General features: G+C 37.5%; 3 protein-coding genes and 1 pseudogene across 3 annotated transcripts; all 4 read right to left on the bottom strand.

Moving 5' to 3' along the window:
- Positions 1 to 1,896: 1,896 nt before the first annotated feature.
- LOC149225936 (chaperone protein dnaJ 8, chloroplastic pseudogene) lies at positions 1,897 to 2,628 on the bottom strand (annotated as a pseudogene).
- A 1,377-nt stretch (positions 2,629 to 4,005) lies between these two features.
- LOC149225935 (uncharacterized) lies at positions 4,006 to 4,482 on the bottom strand. The gene has a single exon (XM_089380049.1). It carries the CDS (start codon positions 4,480 to 4,482, stop codon positions 4,006 to 4,008), a length of 477 nt encoding a protein of 158 aa, XP_089236175.1.
- A 15-nt stretch (positions 4,483 to 4,497) lies between these two features.
- On the bottom strand, positions 4,498 to 5,031 carry LOC149225934 (uncharacterized). The gene has a single exon (XM_089380048.1). It carries the CDS (start codon positions 5,029 to 5,031, stop codon positions 4,498 to 4,500), a length of 534 nt encoding a protein of 177 aa, XP_089236174.1.
- A 4,067-nt stretch (positions 5,032 to 9,098) lies between these two features.
- On the bottom strand, positions 9,099 to 10,661 carry LOC149225933 (replication protein A 70 kDa DNA-binding subunit A-like). The gene is made up of 3 exons (XM_089380047.1): positions 10,362 to 10,661; positions 9,603 to 10,250; positions 9,099 to 9,389 (listed from the first exon to the last, which is right to left on the bottom strand). The coding sequence occupies exons 1-3, from the start codon at positions 10,659 to 10,661 to the stop codon at positions 9,099 to 9,101; spliced, it is 1,239 nt and encodes a 412-aa protein (XP_089236173.1).
- Between the last annotated feature and the right edge of the window lie 10,362 nt (positions 10,662 to 21,023).

Below are 21,023 nucleotides of genomic sequence, written 5' to 3'. Positions count from 1 at the left end.
TGTTCTATTTACTTGTCTGAATTTTTACAAATAAAATATATATCTTACATCCCCACCCCACCTTTAAGGGGTTTAAAAAGAAGAAAGAGCGCTCTCAAAAAAATTAGAAACCTTTAATATAAGGTGAATTTTTAAAAATTTACATCAAGAATTTGATTCTGGAAATTTCTGCAATCCCTACACATCCTTCCTTTAAAGGGCATTTTACAATTTGGCTTTCCAAAAATGGAAATAGTCTCAACCAAAATTTTCAGTTATACGCTAATCTGTGTCTCCAGATAACAACTCCCAATGATCGCCAGTTCACACAGAACATTGGTCACACACCAATTGCCCCCACATAACACTGCTTATGCATCACTCATTCGCAATAGGTTAACAGGTTTCTTTGATATCCAATTCTAACAATAGTTTTAGACCATCTTTGTGTTTTGCTTCCTCACATAATCTGTGTCTCCATATATTTTTCCTTCTACACTCCCATACTCCCATACACTCGTTTTCCTTCTACTCACACCAATCATCTTCAACTTTGATTTCAAACCAAGAAAGGGGTTCAAGGTTTCTACAATTTCAAATCCAATTAAAATGATTTCAGTTTCTTGGAATTTTCTCTGGAGCAATCTTTGCTGCCCCAAAACTGTTTATACCCTTTTCCATAAGTAGGATACATACGCAGTGACATTTTTCACTCAAACCCTGAGAAAGAACAAGCCTTCAGGGAATTTCGTCTGGATCTTTTATCATTAATGTAAACAAAGAAACACAATCTATAAATTCCCACTGTTTTCTTGAAAAAGGAATCAGAAGAATTTACATTTTAAATGGCAAATATGAATACTTTCGAAATTGTGATGAGTTTCTTCTTCCGTATCTATCACATAAGTAGTTTTAGTGCCACCCCATTGTTGGCCACTCTTCGTCGCTACATCTGTAACCTGGACACTTTGCCTACTTCAATCGCCCTCATTAACTTTTCCAGTGTAGCACAGTTCAGATCTCTCTTGCTACAGGATCTACGCATCAATTCTGCACTCGATGGCTCCACAATTATAGTCCCAAGCATAATTTGTCAGGGATTACCCTAGATTTGTCACGGTAACAATCTAGAAAGCACATACTCAAAACTAATTGATTGAATATATCTCAGTCCCAGATGAAACATATAAAATTAACATTAATGGTAAAACTTAACAACATTTGAATCCTGCAAATACAGGCAGGGATTGCCTATAGTTACAGCCAAGAATAATGCCTTGTTTAGGATGATATACAATAGAAAAATTCATTATGGAATGAAACGGTTTCATTATGTCTCAAGGATCAAATATGTAGAAATTTTGCATTATGTAATGAAACGGCAGCATTTCATATCAATGATCAAAGATCTCTTAATCAAAATAATGGTTTGCATTAAATGAATGTCATTACAAATTGCAGGAAGAATAGTTAGGAGCTCTTTAATGAAGAGCAGATCCCCATAATAATCACATGGTCCAGAGAGATATCCCGCAGGTATGTACAAGTAGTTGAGAGTATAAATGAACAGAACATATGTACAGGTAGTCTAATAATCAGGACCCATGACCAAATCAAATGACTCACTAAAACAGAGACAACTCAGAAAGCTGTTGCTTCATCTGGATCAGTAAGTCCTTTGTGTTATGGAAACCAACGGAAGATAAATAAAATCAACTATACAGTTAGAAGAACATATTGTATTTCCAGGAGATGAATGAAGAAGCTTTATGGGCTTTCTAAAACAATTGTTTTTCTGCCAATAGCAGGAACTTTATAGATAGCCCATAACAGTCAACATGGGATCGGTAATGGAGAGGCCATAACTGTTTGCAAGGCCGGACAATAGACACATACACAGTCTATGATAAAATTTCATTAGGCATAAATGTTAATATGAGAGGAATAATCAAGGGTTCCAGCTCCTTCCCATCCCATCCATTCTTCCCACTCGTCCCAATAATTGTTATTGATTCCCATCATGCCCTCCACAGAGTAATCAGCAGAATAGCTTTGCTGCTTTGCCTTTGCTAAACTGGACATTAACGTCTGCTCATTATCACAAAAGTAACAACAATCAGAAAACCGTGGGCCTGCATAAGACTCCCATATTACAGAATGAAAATGCATATAGATAAAGATTACTCTTAGGCAGGCAATTTACCTCATAAGCCTGATTGATCTTGTGAAATTGAACCCCACGCACATCTCCTTTGCAAACATCCGGATGATACTGTAACCAGATTATATCAACATATGAGTGAAATATTAATGTTTTCTGACATTATATATGACCAGGGATATTTCCAGACAAATTTTCTTAAAAATTCTCAAGAATGTGTGAAGTCTGACATTTTTAATTTCTATTTCAAACCTGTATCTCTTTTTCTGTTTGCTTCAGAAATGGAAGATTTATTGAAAATATCTGATCTTGAAAGTAAGAGGCATAGCTTCAAATGGATACTTGCATACCTGCAACGCAAGGCGATGGTAGGCTCTCTTCACATCTTTTTCAGAAGACCCAGGGCTCAATCTCAGCGTCTCATACTGCTCTTTCATCCCAGGAAAAGCAACAGAGGCCATCATAGATACATTCCTCCTGCCTCCCATTTGTAATAGAATACAGATTAATAGCAGTGTGCAACCCATTGTGAGTGTCTGGAGCATCTTCGAAAGCTGAACATGCAAATGATATAAAAGTGAAGTATGTGAATGTGAAGAAAGGCTAAAATGCTGACATGTTTTTGTTGTTTAATGTAGAAGGAATCCTGCCATTTGGGCTCTAGAGCCCAACCTGCTCTCTCTTATTGCAAAACACAGAGCATTTAACCAACGAAAAACACAGAGCAGTGGACCATGTACTCGATTATTCTTTGTTCATACCAGAGAGAACTGTTTTATCAAGTACGTGAACCCCTGTTGTGGGGTATACTGCTTTCAAATGGAAAACAACTCATCTCAACTACCTGCTTAACCATTCAGAGAACAGAATATGCACCGTGTTGTGGATGCCTTAAATTTAGTAGACCTTGGCCATACTATCTTATGAAGTTTGGCTGTGTTGGCTATCAGATTATTTTAGGATTGTGATTTTGGACACCAAGGTTTAGATTATTTCTTTATTATGGTGGCTGTAATGAATGACTTTATATTCCATTCATTCTTACTGCATTTGGATAAATGCCCTTATTACTTTTTCAATAGGTTGTTGTAAACATCGACCTATCTAAAGTGAGAAACGTTTTTCTTTATAGAAAATGTTGTTGGTTGATTCATAAAACCCAAAACAAAGAGCAGTGGACCACGTAATTGAATACTTTTTGTTCATACAACAGAGAACAGTTCTATTAAGATATAACTAAACATGCCAGATATAACTAAACATATATACAATGAAAGTATTCGTTGGCTTCTAAACATATGTACAATGAAAGCATTCTATTATGTAGAGATGTAATTGAGAATGAGCCGCTAATCATATATGCATGATGGGCCATGGCATCGGCAACACCAGTTAGTGTTTATTGTGGTGCCATATTGTGCAAGCTGTTCCTGCAATTGATGGCGCATCTGCCTGTGTGCATCCCTTTCATGGATGTGAATTGTTATCTTAAGTATGTTCCTTATTTTTTTTAACAATTCAATCGCTGGACGCAAACGGTAAAGTGGCATTGATTGTTGTGGCAGGATCCTTGTCTGCATATCTTGTAATGTAAGTTCTTGTTGCTGAATTTCTTCGCAACACTCGTACAACCTTCGTAGGTAGCATGTATTCATACCTGTTGCCATCCAAAAAGGAAACACTGTAAGTGACAATGAATATGTTTGACGATTTTGTTTGAGTATTCGAAATAAATTAAACGATTCCAAATGAGTATAAAACCATATGAAATTAAATGTAAAAGCAAGAAATCTATGTGAAACTTCGTTATGTAGTGAGTGGTGTTTACCATGTGGGTAATTCTGGAAGACAGGTTGTATGATTGGCTAAAGTGGATTATCCTGGATAGATTTTGATGCAAGGAATGATTCCTCTTGCTGTCTACGCTTAAGATATGGATTCCTGTGCATTTGTGCAATGCGGGAGAATGGGAATGCTGGATTGATGTGTATGTCTGCTAGTGACCGCACCCTTGAAATTGCAGTGAATGTTAGCCCTTGGCGTTCTCTAGTGCCGATGTCCACTGTTGCTTTGTCTAATGTCATTCCTTGTGACTTGTGTATCGTTAAAGCCCATGCCATTTGAAGTGGTATTTGACAGCGTGCACCCCTTGTGATGGGAGGAATCGGTACATATGTTGGGTGTGAAATGTCCCACGGTGTTCCTCTATATTGTCGAAAGTCAACAACGACAAAGGATGGTAATGCTGGGGGTTTTGAGTCAATTGAATAAAATATTGAGATGACCTTCCCAAGCGCGCCATTGACAAGGCCTGCATGTACCCATAAGTTGCTGGTGAGCATAACTTTTTGTTCACTTCATAAGAGCACCTTTGCAGGTAGGTGCTCATCTTCTGTTGTAGTAGGAGTTTTCTGCCTTTGTTGTTCCGCAGAGCAAAGTGCTACTGGGATGTTCAATTGTTTCAGCATTTTTTTATTATGCAAGACAACTGCGTTGTTTGTTGCGAATAGGTGCATGGACTCGTCGAATGTGCATTTCTCTTCATGTGTAAGAGATGAACTTGTTCTTGACATTAGATGTTGCCAATCTTCAAGTGTACATATTCCATTCCTAAGATTTGCAAGTATTTGCCGGAAAGCAACCTGGGACGAGCTAGTTCCTTGTTGACGGAAAACGGTTGAAAGTGTTATGAACATGTCGAAGCTGCGCCAAAGTGCAGTGCCACGCGATGTCCCAGCATATAAAGGAATGTCTTTTACAGGTGGTAGTTGGCCTAAATCTCCAACAAGGATAATTGAGCGATTACCAAATGGTGTATTCTGATGAAGAGAGAATGCCTCTCTTAGACGATCGTCAATGCGAGAAAGCATTTTTGGACCGATGAAGCTCATTTTGTCAATGAGGATGTATTCTACATGACAGAGTTGCTCTTGTAGGTGTAGGAGCGGCTGGCCTTCGAGAGGATGCATTGTCTGGATAGGGATATGAAGGGCAGAGTGAATTGTGAGGGCATTTATGTTGAAAGCTGCAACGCCGGTTGGTGCAAGTAACAATAAAGGGTTTTTGTTGGCTGGCGAGTTTTCCACAAATGCTTGGTGCAGGCATTTAATCAAATGGGATTTTCCTGTGCCAGCTGTTCCTTGTACGATGATCTTCCGTGGGGATTTTGGTGAAGGGGTTTTGAAGTGTGTAAAAACAACAGTGAAAGCTATGCTTTGGCTAGGGGATAATGTATGATCATGGGGAAGGTTGGAAAATGAATGATGTTGGTTTTGAATGGGTGAGTGGTTGAATTCAATGAAATTGATAGCAGTTTCTTGCAAGGGGAAATGGACAGTATTTTGTGACCAATTGTGGTTGACATCCAAGTCGCGGTAGCCAATCATGTCGAGGTCATCAATTGCAATATTGTAACCTGGGTGTAGTTGAGAGAGGATTTTCCATTCATTCATCTGCATGGAATCAGGGGGTGTGTGTGGGGTAGGTTGATCTTCAGTAGGTGGGCTTTGTGGGTTTTCTGGTTCGCGATGGACATGCCATGGTGTATATGCACCTTTTTTTTGCTCCCAGTGTGCAATAATTTCTGCATCAGTTGAACCGATATCATCAGGGAGTGTTCGGAAGGGGAAATACAAGAGTAATTCACTCCAACAGAAGGTGGCATAAGAAGGATTAGTAGAGGAAGGAATGACATTGTAATGGGGCAAGACATGTACAATCATTGGGGGGAATATGTGTTTCTAGTGGTTTCTTCTCCGCTGGGCAGAATATGACCACGAGCGAGCAGCTTCAAGGAGGGGCAGTGGTTCTAGTGAGGCAGGCCTGTTCATATATGCAACGATAAAGTTTGGTGTCGAACCAAGATTTTCAGTATCTTGCGAAACACGTTTGAAAACAGCCCTGTTGACATTCAAAGAACGGAATGTACGGCTGCAAAGAGAGAGAGGTAGCTTTTGTAACATATGGCATATCTCTTGTGCACCAATGTCTCTATCTGCAATGGTTTCTGTAAGGAGTTTTCGGATGACACCACTAGTAGGTGCTTCTGGAAGGGCACTTTGTGATAGTCACGATAGCATTTGACGGTAGCTCTCAGATCTTGTCTCCGCTTTTGTTGCATACTTTGAAATATATTTCAATACAGCATGGCGAGAAAGGACTGGTTGGCAATCAACATTTGCTCTCCAAATAGAGAGTAGATCGGCGTTGTGAATATTCAATCTTTCATCATTGCGAGCAGGGACATAGGTTTTATGACCCTTATCATCAATGAAAAGTGAAGAAGTGGACTTCAATTCCCACGGTACTCCATATCGGCAGCTAAGCACATTGTCTTTCTTACGAAGACAAGAAGATTCATGACACTTTGTATGACGTTGAACGCAGTTGACAAGCTCTGTGTAGTCTTCAAATTGATTGGACGCGAATATTGCTGCTGTGTCAAGGAGACACGGGTTATGAATTGTTGACTGGTGAAGCGGAATAGTTCGGTGTTCTGCCTGACGTGGATTCCAAGCAGTTACGTAGTGGTCGAAATATTTCTGTGCATTAGCAACTTCTAATGCATTGTCCCAATCAAGTGTGTCCATGTCTGGTGCATTTTGTAGCCAGAGGAAGCCATGAATGTGTGCGGATCCTCTGTGTTGCCATTCATATCTGAATATAACATGAAGGGTACATTTAGTTAATACATGTATATGCAATGTATAAAATTAATGTAGAGGGATATGTATATTAAATAATACCTGCACCAGTAGTCGGTTGCATGGAGGCCTTTTTGAAGGATTTCTTCAAGGAAAATTGTAAATCTACAATGCATATATTGGGCTGTTAGATGTGGGTTTTTAATTATGTTTTGGATTTTCCATTGGAAGGGGTTGACTGAAGTGGAAGGAACACTGGTGGGCATGATTGTGTGCAAGTCATGCCATTTAGTATCAGTTGCACTGAGAGTGAAGAAGAATGTTGGGCTCCCTATTTGCATGATCATGTCAGTCAGCTCAGATTGGCGTTTGTTCCAGAAAGACCGTGTTCCTCGTAGTGCTGACCCAAACCTCATTATTTGCTCTGGCAATCTTGAATCCGGAGAGTCATGAAGACAGTGGCGTAGGTCTGATATCGTTGTTGGCAAGTTGTTCTCAATGTACTTCTTCACGAAAACACTGGCTATTGCTTGGCTACGATGGCGCATTAGAATGTTATAAAGATAGTAGCGGAATCTTGGGTGTTGGCCAAAGCGGTTATCATGGTAGTGCAGCAAGTGCAAAGCATATTCATGCATTTCAACTTTTGTAAGTCTTGGTTGCATGATTATTGCAATGCCTGTAGGGAAGAGTGTGGGGAATGCCATGGCAAGGAGGCCGATGGTGTTGTATTCATTTATAGCAGTTGGAGATATTGGAGGCCAATCGATAGAGCTTGTTGAACTTGAATGGGTCGAGTGCAAATAGTTACAAATGTGGTCACGTTCAGTACATGAATTTGGGAGGACTGGAACGAAAGAAGAGGGTTGGATTTCTAATGGAGGTAGCATGACATCAGGATTATAAGTGGAATCAGTAGTGGTTTGATGGGGTTCAAAAGAGGAGGTGGTTACACTGTGGAGAAGAGAAGAAATGTCTGTAGGGAGATCTGGCAGCGTAGAAATTGCAGATGAATTCAATTGAACATCACGGTAGTAAGGGTCATATTTTATTTTGTATTCAAGAGCTGCAAGGACACGTGATTTGCAAACGTAGAATTCGTAGGCCTTTTCAGATGGATTTTGCCTTTTCACAATGAGGATGTCTAAGTCAGAGAGCAGCCGGGGTAAGTATTTGGCAATACTAGTGATATCTTGAGGGAAGCTAATTGTATGGCCACTATATTTATATTGACCACCACGTGAATGAGTGACTTGTAGAATGGGGTTGACACGTGCGATGAGCATTTCTTCAACTTGTGTTAATTGGTGAAGGACAGAGGGTTGTTCTCCAGGGTCCATGTTGTTTAGTTCAGAAAAACGATTGGTAGATTTAGATGATGCACAATGAGAACAAAAGAGTCTACCGTGGAAGAGCTTTGTTTTCATTCCTGGGTATGCTTCCTTGCATGTTGTGCAAACATGCAAGGTAGAAAGTCCATCAATCCTTTCTCGAAAGCGACGGTGTTCTTCGTTAAGAGGAGGGTTATATTGGATATGATGAACGTGTGGTGGGTTGGTTTGTATAGGTGGGAGGGCATTTGAGGTGGGAAGGGATGTAGAGGAAGTAGTAGGGTTGTTGTGGTGTTCATAAAGTAGTCGACGTCATGCATTTATTTGATCCTTTTGTTGTGCATAAAGAATACACCGCCGCTTGTTTTTGGCCGCAATTTGATTGTTTGGTGGCATATATAAACAAGTACAAGTAATAGTTGTTAGTTTTCATAAACAAGTAGTGCATGTTTGGTATCTCATTTTATTGGGTGCACATCCATTGTGAAATTAAAACATTATATTTTGAACATAGATTTAATTTTTTTTGTAGTTCAACAGCGGTGAAGGTAGGTAGATTAGGTAGAAGGGAAAACATGCAATTAGAAATGCTATGAAATCATATGTTATTTCAACATCTATCATTGAGAGGAGAGAAACAAGACTAAAAATATTTCGTTCCCTTCTTCTTCAAAATTTTTTTGTTTGACATGTTTGAGCGATAAAATGCATAGCTTAGCAAGTAAGGGATCAATGTATAGCATGTAGACAATGAACGAGAAACATATGTAGTGACTCTTTACAAATGTTGATATTTATATTATGTAAAATGTAAATGGCAAACATACATATGTTGGAATGACTGGAAGAGAGTATTTGCACTGAGAACTACAGGTTTCATGATAATAACATGGGTGTGTAATTTACAAAGATGAGACAGTTAGATGTGTGGAAATGTTTGTTTATGTACAAACAGGCGTGGTAGATGAAGCCCTAAGAAGAAGTTCAAAGGCGGCGAACAATAGTTCGTTTTGAAGCGGACAGTGCTTGAATGTCGGTGAGTGCTTCCTTGCATGCAGAGGCATATTGAATTTCTTCTGAATTGATCAGTATTGGTTGCAAGCGTTGAACACCGTTGAAGTAATCTGTTTTAATGGAAAGTGTTAGCTGGAAGCGGTGCCCTGAAATCCAGCCACAAATTTCTTGTAGATCAGTTGGTTCGATAGAAAGTAGGAATAGGTCTTTTGCCGTGATGCCCATGAGCTCGTTCCCTGCATCATTGAAAACTGTGACGTTCTGTAGATTCCCGGTGTGGTCATGTAGCTCAATTTTAATTTTGTAACGATAGTCACATTATAGGAAGTCACCGTTACATTTTGTACAATGCCAAAGATTGTTAGAATGCTCCACAACCTTCTTCATGCATTGTTTTCCATTGAAATCTAGTGGACATGCTAGAAAGTAGAAGTCATCCATATGAAGAGTAGTAATTGTTGTTCGAACTGAAACCCAGATTGCTTTATCAGAGGGTTGCATGCCAGCAATTTCATGAAGCGTCTTTCGTGGCAGGGCACGTCTCGAAGCAACACCATAGTTTCTACTCAAAGATGGAGAAGAAGAGTTATAGCCAGTTTCACGGAACCATGCATGTAATTGCTGAGTTTCTTCAACCTGTGGATTTATTGTGAGAGTGCTCGTTGGTATCGTCCCTATTGTGGTGCCATTAAATTCAGACACGCGGCCTCCTTTGATTGCAAGAATTGGTGGGTTGTCGAAAGAGTAGAATTCAGAAAGATGTTGTCCTATATAGTCACAGTGGTCTCCCCATAATGTTACATCAATGCTAAAACCCGACTTGTCCTTTAGTGTGAGTGTTTTCCTTAATGTTTCACTTCCATCTTTTCGTCGAATTGTTGATGTAGGTGACATGGAGGTAACAACACCGATGACATCCACATTTGTATTTGGAGTTGCACTTTTTACTTCAGCAATATTCTTGAAGTGAAAGCTCTGGTAGGGAAACGTTGGATCATCTGTAGGACATGGATTGATAGTGGAAGCAGTAGACAAGTAAATCTCCCATTTTTTCTTGAGGTGGTTGTAGTTTGGATTTGCTTCTCTTACTGTGCCATTTGATACAATGTATAGTTGCCCAACCTGAATTAGATTTTAAAGAGATTCGACCAGTTCAGCAAATGCAGAAAGGTGGATCTCTTCCTTATCACGGTTGATAAGGTCAAATCCGAAAACTTTTCCTGAGCCTCGCACATTGTTGTATGCCTTCAATGATGTCTTTGCAGATGCTCTACCTTGGATAGACCAATATTTTCGGTAAGGGTTGAGTGCCGTGAATGGAATTGTTGGAGTTGTTGCCGTAGTTGGTGGAGTAACTACAAAGGGAAAGGTATCTTCAGCTGACGAAGAGGTAAATTCGGCTGAACCCGCCTGTGCATGTTGCAGCGTCGATGTGTCCTTCATCAACGCTGCTGAGCGCTGCACAACTTCAAGCTCAACAACTCGAATGGACCTTATGTAAACAAGTAAGAAATGAATTAATAAAGATTCCATTTTCCTTCTTTTGATGCAAAAAACGGCTAGGCGGGAAAAAGTAAAAGAGGGTGATTTCAAATGGTGGGCCTTACGAGGAGTTTTGCAGCACTGTGCAAGCTGCTTTTTTTAGAAGAATTATTGAGCCAATTTGGATGTCTCCAGAGACAACTTGTGGGCCATATGCGGATGGTAGCAAAGTCTTATGTTGATGTGTTCCATCAGATAGAGTAATGTGGAAGTGCGAGGATGTTGTTTTCAATGAGGTAACAGAACCTACATCGATTATCTGAAGTAGTGGTTGAATCTCGGTGCAACCATTCAGCAATAGAGGAATGGAATTCGGTGTCAAGGTTGTCTCCATAATAGAACAAGAGGTTTCTTTTTCCTGTGATAGGAGTACCTGCAATTCAACAATTTCACTACAATACAGAATTCTAGTCAAAGAAGATGTGACATGAATGCGGAATCTAATCTAAGAAGGCTAACTGTTGATGGTGAAACAATAATAAGGGCACAACCTACATGGGGAGCAGAATAACCTCTCATATTAACCACCCAAGGTAATCCACGTTAACAAAATGCTTGTTATTTGATTCAGGGACAAGCTACATATTGTTGGAATTTAGAAGCACCTCAAACGGCTCAAAAATGCTTATAGTCTTACAGTACCGGAAAAACATCAATGAAATAGGAACATTTCTCAGCCAACCGTAATACTGATCCTACACATTAAGAGATGTGGTTCAATCGAGGCACTTGCCATGTATTTCACTCACTTAATTTACCCTTTGCAGACCCTTCTAAAAGGCTGACTGGACTCCATATGGATTTGTAATAATAAGTATCCTGTGAACAATGCACAATTTTTTGTTCTTTAATATGCTATATTCGGGTGTACTCACTGTGCTTGTGCATTTCTCCACATTTTAGGGATGTTGAATAGCAGGCATTGCATATAGTGAACACGCTATTCAAACACCATGTATAGCTATTGAATGTGAAAGTTCACACATTCCTTCAGTCCAGGCATATATAAGGACTATTTGGGGCCAAGCTCATGTTTGTAATAAGAGCTATCTGGCTCCTCCCTCTTGTCAGAAACATGACCCTGAAAACAGCGGCCAGACCATAACAACAATCAGATTCCATCAGTCACATAACAGTGGCCCGATTGCGGACTATCATGGGCAGTTTCTATTTATTTGCAGCCTGACCAACCCACCTAAATGCAGCGATCTAGAAAAGAGGAGTAATTCAATTCCCATTTTCTTTTTGTACAAAGTTAAAAAGAGGGAAATGGAGTATGATGTGAAAGGGGAAAGAATGTGGGCAGTTTCAATATAATTTTAGCCTTACTAACCCATGTAATTTCATGACCTGAAAGGAAGGGCTTTGAATGACCTCACCTCCTACTTATCCTTAGGTGTGCGCAATCAAAATTTGCTCTAAAATTGTGTGCTCACACCATGTTTTGTCTACTGGTATTGTTAGTATGTCAGTTTCTTACGCACCACACATGCAGAATTCAGAGTAGAATGACATATGTTGAAGAGAAATAGGGAGGAGCCTCAGCCCAATAAATAGATAGATCATGAGAACTTGCCCCTACTACGGACTGTGTTCTCCTTGGAAACCAGCAGATGTTCATGTGGGAGACGTGTTCACCACAGAGGAATTTAGGGGTGAGTGCTTAACAATAGGGCTGACACAGCAGGTGTTACAGTCCCTGCCTTCCAAATTTCAGAGGTAAACTCTGTATGTTGACACTTTACCATATTCACTTTAGGGAGGCTGGCATCATATACCTATTTTGAACGCAATCATGAACTCCATAGGTAGCAGTGATATGCCAATGGTGTTGCACATGGCTTACCCAACAAGGGATAATATTGGCATTTGTGTGGGATCAGTTGACCTAGCAATAAATTTAGGTATAATTCGGTAGCAATGATGAGTTAAACGTTAATTATGTACATGCCAGTAATGTAGTGGAGTTGATCCTAGCTAGGGAACCATCATCATTATACCTGTTCTAGCTGTGTGTGCATGTATGTATAAAGCTGGTTGGGTGAAGCTACATATTTGTTTCTTGAAAGAAGAGAAGAGTACTTGATGCAAAATTTTCTACTCGATAATTCTCATTAAAAGTGCCATGAAACTAAACATTAACAAATTAACAGCTAATTCGCTCATGACAGACCAGCGGAGATATGTGGCAATTTAATTTTTAAGCACCAGAAAGTCCCTTGGCAAATTACATGTGCATAGCTTCCTCCCTATCACGACTTGTGCCTCTCCTAATAAGAATCAATTATAACAAAATATGATACAAGAAGCGAAACAAGAGATTGGTATAAATTATGGTAAGAAATAACTTCCTTACAATGATAAGAAAGAGTAGGTGAGATATAAGATATACATGAAGCGAAATAGTAAGATATAAATTCCTTATAATGATAAAAAAAATGCACATCATTGGAACAATGGAACAGCAGAGAGAAGAAAGAGCAGAAGACTGTTCTATGATTTAGCAATGGGCAATGACAATTTTTATCACTACTAATAAAAAACAATAAACAGACGCGACAAAAATCCCTCACAAGGAGAAGAAAGAGTACATTATGTAATGTGCATAACTTCCTCTTAGCCTCTACATGTATGCATACATGTTTCCTCATTTTAACATTTATAAACTGAAATTTACCAATAAAGTAAACCATGGAATATTTTCCAGCTAGCCAGTTATAAAAAGGAGTCAGATCCAATTCTACTCTGTATTTTCTCCATAGAAGTGGAGTTCTGGCTATCTCATCTCTATTTGAGGACAATTTTCAACTATGGGTTGTAACGTGGTTTTTTTAACTTTATTCTACCTGGTTGATTGTTACAGGTACCCAAAGTCATGTATGAAGACCTCAGAGGATAGCCTGGCATGCAGAGACCACCATCGAACACAGCACCAAATCCATTCAATAATGCATTTGATGTAATGTGCATAACTTCCTCTTAGCCTCTACATGTATGCATACATGTTTCCTCATTTTAACATTTATAAACTGAAATTTACCAATAAAGTAAACCATGGAATATTTTCCAGCTAGGCAGTTGTCAAAAGGAGTCAGATCCAATTCTACTCTGTATTTTCTCCATAGAAGTGGAGTTCTGGCTATCTCATCTCTATTTGAGGACAGTTTTCAATAACGTGGTTTTTTTAACTTTATTCTACCTGGTTGATTGTTACAGGTACCCAAAGTCATGTATGAAGACCTCGGAGGACAGCCTGGCATGCAAAGACCACCATCGAACACAACACCAAATCCATTCAATAATGCATTTTATGGGGCTGCTTCAGGATTTATTCGAGATGGATTAGGTGCATATGGGGAAAGAATTTTTGGAAGTGGCACAGAAAATGTGCAAAGTATTGTATGAGTTGCACTTTTATCCTGGTTGAATCACTTTGAAATTTCTAATAGGTCTCCATTTAAAATGACATAATTCAGAGTAGAATGACATATGTTGAAGAGAAATAGGGAGGAGCCTCAGCCCAATAAATAGATAGATCATGAGAATTTGCCCCTACTACGGACTGTGTTCTCCTTGGAAACCAGCAGATGTTCATGTGGGAGACGTGTTCACCACAGAGGAATTTAGGGGTGAGTGCTTAACAATAGGGCTGACACAGCAGGTGTTACAATCCCTGCCTTCCAAATTTCAGAGGTAAACTCTGTATGTTGACACTTTACCATATTCACTTTAGGGAGGCTGGCATCATATACCTATTTTGAACGCAATCATGAACTCCATAGGTAGCAGTGATACGCCAATGGTGTTGCACATGGCTTACCCAACAAGGGATAATATTGGCATTTGCGTGGGATCAGTTGACCTAGCAATAAATTTAGGTATAATTTGGTAGCAATAATGAGTTAAACGTTAATTATGTACATGCCAGTAATGCAGTGGAGTTGATCCTAGCTAGGGAACCATCATCATTATACCTGTTCTAGCTGTGTGTGCATGTATGTATAAAGCTGGTTGGGTGAAGCTACATATTTGTTTCTTGAAAGAAGAGAAGAGTACTTGATGCAAAACTGTCTACTCGATAATTCTCATTAAAAGTGCCATGAAACTAAACATTAACAAATTAACAGCTAATTCGCTCATGACAGACCAACAGAGATATGTGGCAATTTAATTTTTAAGCACCAGAAAGTCCCTTGGCAAATTACATGTGCATAGCTTCCTCCCTATCACGACTTGTGCCTCTCCTAATAAGAATCAATTATAACAAAATATGATACAAGAAGCGAAACAAGAGATTGGTATAAATTATGGTAAGAAATAACTTCCTTACAATGATAAGAAAGAGTAGGTGAGATATAAGATATACATGAAGCGAAATAGTAAGTATTAAATTCCTTATAATGATAAAAAAAAATGCACATCATTGGAACAATGGAACAGCAGAGAGAAGAAAGAGTAGAAGACTGTTCTATGATTTAGCAATGGGCAATGACAATTTTTATCACTACTAATAAAAAACAATAAACAGACGCGACAAAAATCCCTCACAAGGAGAAGAAAGAGTACATTATGTAATGTGCATAACTTCCTCTTAGCCTCTACATGTATGCATACATGTTTCCTCATTTTAACATTTATAAACTGAAATTTACCAATAAAGTAAACCATGGAATATTTTCCAGCTAGCCAGTTATGAAAAGGAGTCAGATCCAATTCTACTCTGTATTTTCTCCATAGAAGTGGAGTTCTGGCTATCTCATCTCTATTTGAGGACAGTTTTCAACTATGGGTTGTAACGTGGTTTTTTAAACTTTATTCTACCTGGTTGATTGTTACAGGTACCCAAAGTCATGTATGAAGACCTCGGAGGACAGCCTGGCATGTAGAGACCACCATCGAACACAACACCAAATCCATTCAATAATGCATTTGATGTAATGTGCATAACTTCCTCTTAGCCTCTACATGTATGCATACATGTTTCCTCATTTTAACATTTATAAACTAAAATTTACCAATAAAGTAAACCATGGAATATTTTCCAGCTAGGCAGTTATCAAAAGGAGTCAGATCCAATTCTACTCTGTATTTTCTCCATAGAAGTGGAGTTCTGGCTATCTCATCTCTATTTGAGGGCAGTTTTCAATAACGTGGTTTTTTTAACTTTATTCTACCTGGTTGATTGTTACAGGTACCCAAAGTCATGTATGAAGACCTCGGAGGACAGCCTGGCATGCAGAGACCACCATCGAACACAGCACCAAATCCATTCAATAATGCATTTTATGGGGCTGCTTCAGGATTTATTCGAGATGGATTAGGTGCATATGGGGAAAGAATTTTTGGAAGTGGCACAAAATTTTTATAGATCACAATTGAATGATCTTTATTATCAATTGCTTTCAGACATTATTGTATATCGCATACATCAATTTACTCTCGGGCATAGTTATAATTAGATAGTGTTTAAATTAGGATAAAATGCATGTGATTATTAGTTTATATTAGATTACTTCTAGCTTAAACATTACTCCAAAACATCACATATCACCCCATTAGCAAAATCATTAAATAGATTGGGAAACTGGTCCCATTATTCCCAATCAGAGCCACTACTCCAAACGGAAAAGGAGCTGCCAACCAAGGTACGGACTGGGTAGTTTTCCCCCATGTTGAAGCAACGATTTTTGAGGCTTTAAAAACTACTTGAATACCACAAGAAGATCCATTACTGCCAACAGAAATTCATAGCCTCAATAGGGTTGCTTTTTAACCCAAAAATGAGCCAAAGTCCTCCATTTAGTATTTAGATGGTTTTGTTTTTTATTGCTATAAAGAGACCACTATGCTGGCATGGTAACCAGATAATCATAGTGTCATTCACCAAGATGTAACAAAGTGATCAGGTTGGCTCATGATGAGACCTCCTGTCCTTCTTACAGTTTTGACTATCTAGAAGGTCATTACCCTAGTGTGGTGGCCATAATGGAATGTCACTTGTTACATCCTTATGATCATGGTAGACTGGCTCGTAATGAGACCCCCTATTCTCTTGAAGAAGATTTGTATTGTATTTTCACATTTCCATATTTTCATGTTTTTATTGTAAAGGGAGAGAGGTTCATTTACTCCTTAAGAGTTATGGATGGCGTGAGAAGTAAAAAAAAATATTCCAATGAAAGTTATGCTTTTATTCCTATATCATCATACCAAAGGGAATTATCAATTGAAAGTGTGAAAGATAAACTAACATGGTATTAAGATACAAAAAGAAGTCGGTGTTGTTCAATTGATTGAACAAAAATTGTTCAATCAATTTGAACAACAAAAAATGCAAAAATAAATTGGTGTTGTTCAATTGAATGAACAAAAAAAAAACTAAAAAAAAAATCGATGATGTTCAATTGATTGAACAACAATTATTCAATCGATTGAACAACAAAACACACAAAAATAATTCTGTGTTGTTCAATTGATTGAACAACAAAATACACAAAAAAATTGGTGTTTTTCAATTGATTGAATAGTAATTGTTCAATCTATTGAACAGAAATGTTCAATCGATTGAACAACAAAACACACAAAAATAAATTTGTGTTGTTCAATTATTTGAACAACAATTGTTTAATCGATTGAACAACAAAACACACAAAAATAAATTGGTGTTGTACAATTGATTGAATAGAAATCATTCAATCGATTGAACACCAATCATTTAATCAATTGAACAACAAAATATGAAAAAAGAAATTGGTGTTGTTGAATTGATTGAACAACAATCATTCAATCGATTGAACAACAAAACACATAAAAAAACGAGTGTCTACCTACAATAAAACATTAAATCATGGAGAAAGAGAGGTGATCAGGCTCCCCTACTCCAAGAATTATGCAAAATAATAACAAGTATTTACTCTTTAAAACAAATCCATGGAAAGAAATGAAAAAATAAAATTAATTTATTACCTGCGGGAGAGCAGTGACCAATCATGCTAACCTGCAGTGTTTTAATCATAACTTCTTTGTTTTTCGCCTGATTTGAGTGACTCCAGAGCCAAATGAAAGTGAATTAAAAGGGATATCTCCAATAGAAATAATTTTTAAAAATTTCATGAGATGATCTATCAAATTTACTTAGAACGACTTGCATAACAGAGTCATTTTCGATTTCCCAGATTAGACCAACAGTGGATATTTTAAGCATAAAATTTTCGTTTGATGATGGATTAAAATTATTAAAATTGGAGATTAAATTATATTCATTTATTTATCTCCAATATAAACAGGTTTTGAAGATAAGAAGAATTGATGGGTCAAATATGCAAGTGAACAGTTGGAAAAATAGAGTTTTAAAAGTGTTGATTTACGATAGACAGTTAGTATTTTGGTCATAACTTTCTCATATGATATCGAAATTAAGTGATTAAAATTTCCTTGTAAACTAGATTCATAGGGGAATATACAATAGAAACAGGTTTTAAAAATATATGTATGCCTCCAAAAACTAATTGTCCCAACTATTTCCTTGAGATGATTACAAGACACCCTGTCAACGTTTTGGTTATAAATTATTCGTTTAAAATCCAAATGGAGTGATTCAAATTGGGTTAGAAAGTAGAAATAAATGGATACTTAGAATAGAAAGAGGTTTTAAAAATATTCCCTTTTTGTCCCTCAAAATATGACTGTCTCGACTGTGTTTTCAGAACTTTCATCAAGTCTGCAAGCCAAAAAAATATGATATTCAAGCAATTTTTCGATATTGGTGATAAAAATGAACATAAGTGTTTGTAGAACTATTATTTTTAATATAATACATCTACATACAAAAATAAATTAAAATATCTATCACCGATGTTGATTTCCACAGCGTGTTGCAACCAAAACAACTATTTTACATTAAAAAATGTATTTATTTATGTCCTTATTTATTTTATTTTCTATACTAACCTACTATGCTTTGAAAAATGAATATTATTACATACATGAGTACGTCCAGTGGAGCCATTTTTGAAATAAGGCCTCAAGAATGTACATAACATCTTAGTGAGTGATGTTATAACAAATCAACTAATAAACCATCATTGGAAAAATCATGCATAATAATCATCAATATATTGAAAATAAAGGAGAAAAGATAGTATTTATCCATAAGAGAATAAATAATTATAAAATGGAATTATATGATAAATTATGATAAATGGCGTGATAAAGAATGGTATAAATCGATGAAATAAATGTTAAAAAGTGATATTGATAATGACACATTAGTGGCTCAACAAATACTACATCCCGAAAAACCACAACTGATTATACAATAAAAATTCAAAATGTAAAATATTCTATACATTACATACAAAATTGATTATATAGAGTGAAAATTCTCCATCATATGGATGGGGGAGGGTGTGGGGGGAGAGAGAGAGAGAGAGAGGTGTAAGAGATGTGGAGAGAGAGGAACCAAGAGAGAGAGGAGGTGAGAGAAAGGAGAGAGTGAGGGATAAAGATGGAGTAGGAGGGGGAGAGAGAGGGAGGGAAGAAAAAAGACATATATAGATAGAGGTAGAGAGAGAGGGAGTGACAAGGGAGAGAGGGAGAGAGGGGAGGATGGAGGATAGAGAGAAGAAGAGGAGACAAAGAGGGAGAGAAAGGGAAGAGAGAGAGGGAGGCATAGATATGGAGGGGGAGAGAGAGAAGGAGAGAGGGAGGGAGATAGTGTCAAAGTTGGAGGGTAGAGAGAGATAGGGGTGCAGAGACATAGGGAGGATGGGGAGAAAGAGAAATAGAGGAATTGATAGAGATAAGGAGGGGGGGAGAGAGAGAGTGGTAAGAACAAAGACGAAGATATAGAGGTGGAGAGGGAGGGAGTGACAAGGAAGATATGGAAGGAGAGTAATTGAGAGAGGAGAGGAGGGAAGAGAGAGAAGGATATTAGAGAGAGATGGAAATAAGGGAAATAGAGAGAGAGGGAGACACAAAGATGGTTGGTGGAGAGTGGGTGAAAGAGAGAATTAGATAAGGAAGGTGATAATGACAAAGCGGTGGGGAAAAGAGAGGGAAAGCGTGATTGGGAGTAGAGAGAGAGGGAGGTGGGAGAGAGGGAGAGAGGGAAGGAGATATGGAGGGAGAGAGAGATGGATATGGAGTGGGGGAGAGAGGGAGAGATGGATCCAATGTCAATATGGTATGTGTGTATATAAAAACCAACCTAGATTGAACTGAAACCTAGATCTATCAAGTGCCGAGAGGGATCAAATCTTTCGAGGTGCAAACCTTTTCTCACGTTTTGCACTCAAAAAATAGGTTTTCACCTCAAGAGAATTGATCCCTCTTGGTGCTTGATAGATCTGGGTTAAGATGGATCTAGGTTGGTTTATTTATAAGTTATGTAATTTATTTCAAATATTATATTATGCAATGTATTACATGATATTATTGTGAACTCTATTAAGAAGTTATTTCAAACATTATTAACTTTAGTAGATTTTTTTTTTTTTATGATAGGATATATATACATATACATATATATATATATATATATATATATATATATATATATATATATATATATATATATATATATATAAATAATTCAGTTCAATTCAATTCATTGCAAGATGCAAATTAAGTTTTATTAAAGGTTATTTTGTTATAAAAAGATAATGTAGAATTTTTTTGTGAGATTTTTTTTGTAAAACAAACCACCCTTTTAAAATTATTTGATAAACAAAGTTGCTCCATTCTATTCTTTGTTCATGTCAGTAACCTCATTTGAAGAGTTATGGTAACCTAATTCACTTTGTATTTTCAAATATGGGAATCGATCATCATCATTAACTTGTATTCTTTCCTTGGGGTTACTCAAATGTGTGCTCCTGAGCATGACAAGTTCTTGTGATGATTAAAAAATTGTTCCATCAAATTCCCATTCCATTTCTCACCTTGGATTTGGATGGTTGACAATGAACATAGTTACCAAAAAATGAGAAGTAGGCAATAGAATGGGGAATGATAGATATGTGAAACAAATTTGGAATGTTTTCATATAAGAAATGTATAGATTGTATACTTATAAGGCCTAGGTTATACACATTCAAAAGATATAAGTGATTGAAAGATAAAAGTGATAGAATATTTGCATGAATACAAGTTATGTATGTAGAATTGGAAAATAAATAAAACCTTTTTTTGGTAAAGGGTTGTTTTCCATATTGCCCATCATAGTTCAAAATTTCAATTTTTGAGTTAATTCACTTCTCTAAATATAATAAACATATGTCAATAGGATACACCCTAAACAAAGACCTTAAAACCAAAATGGGGACTACCCTATGCCTACAAAGCAACACTTGG

This window comes from Pinus tabuliformis, chromosome J (genome assembly GCF_031772625.1).
Source record: "Pinus tabuliformis cultivar Carrire ecotype Pingquan chromosome J, CPIR1, whole genome shotgun sequence".
In the NCBI taxonomy this organism is placed as follows: domain Eukaryota; kingdom Viridiplantae; phylum Streptophyta; class Pinopsida; order Pinales; family Pinaceae; genus Pinus; species Pinus tabuliformis.
Note: the sequence above shows the minus strand (reverse complement) of the source record. Positions and strands in the feature narration are given on the sequence as shown.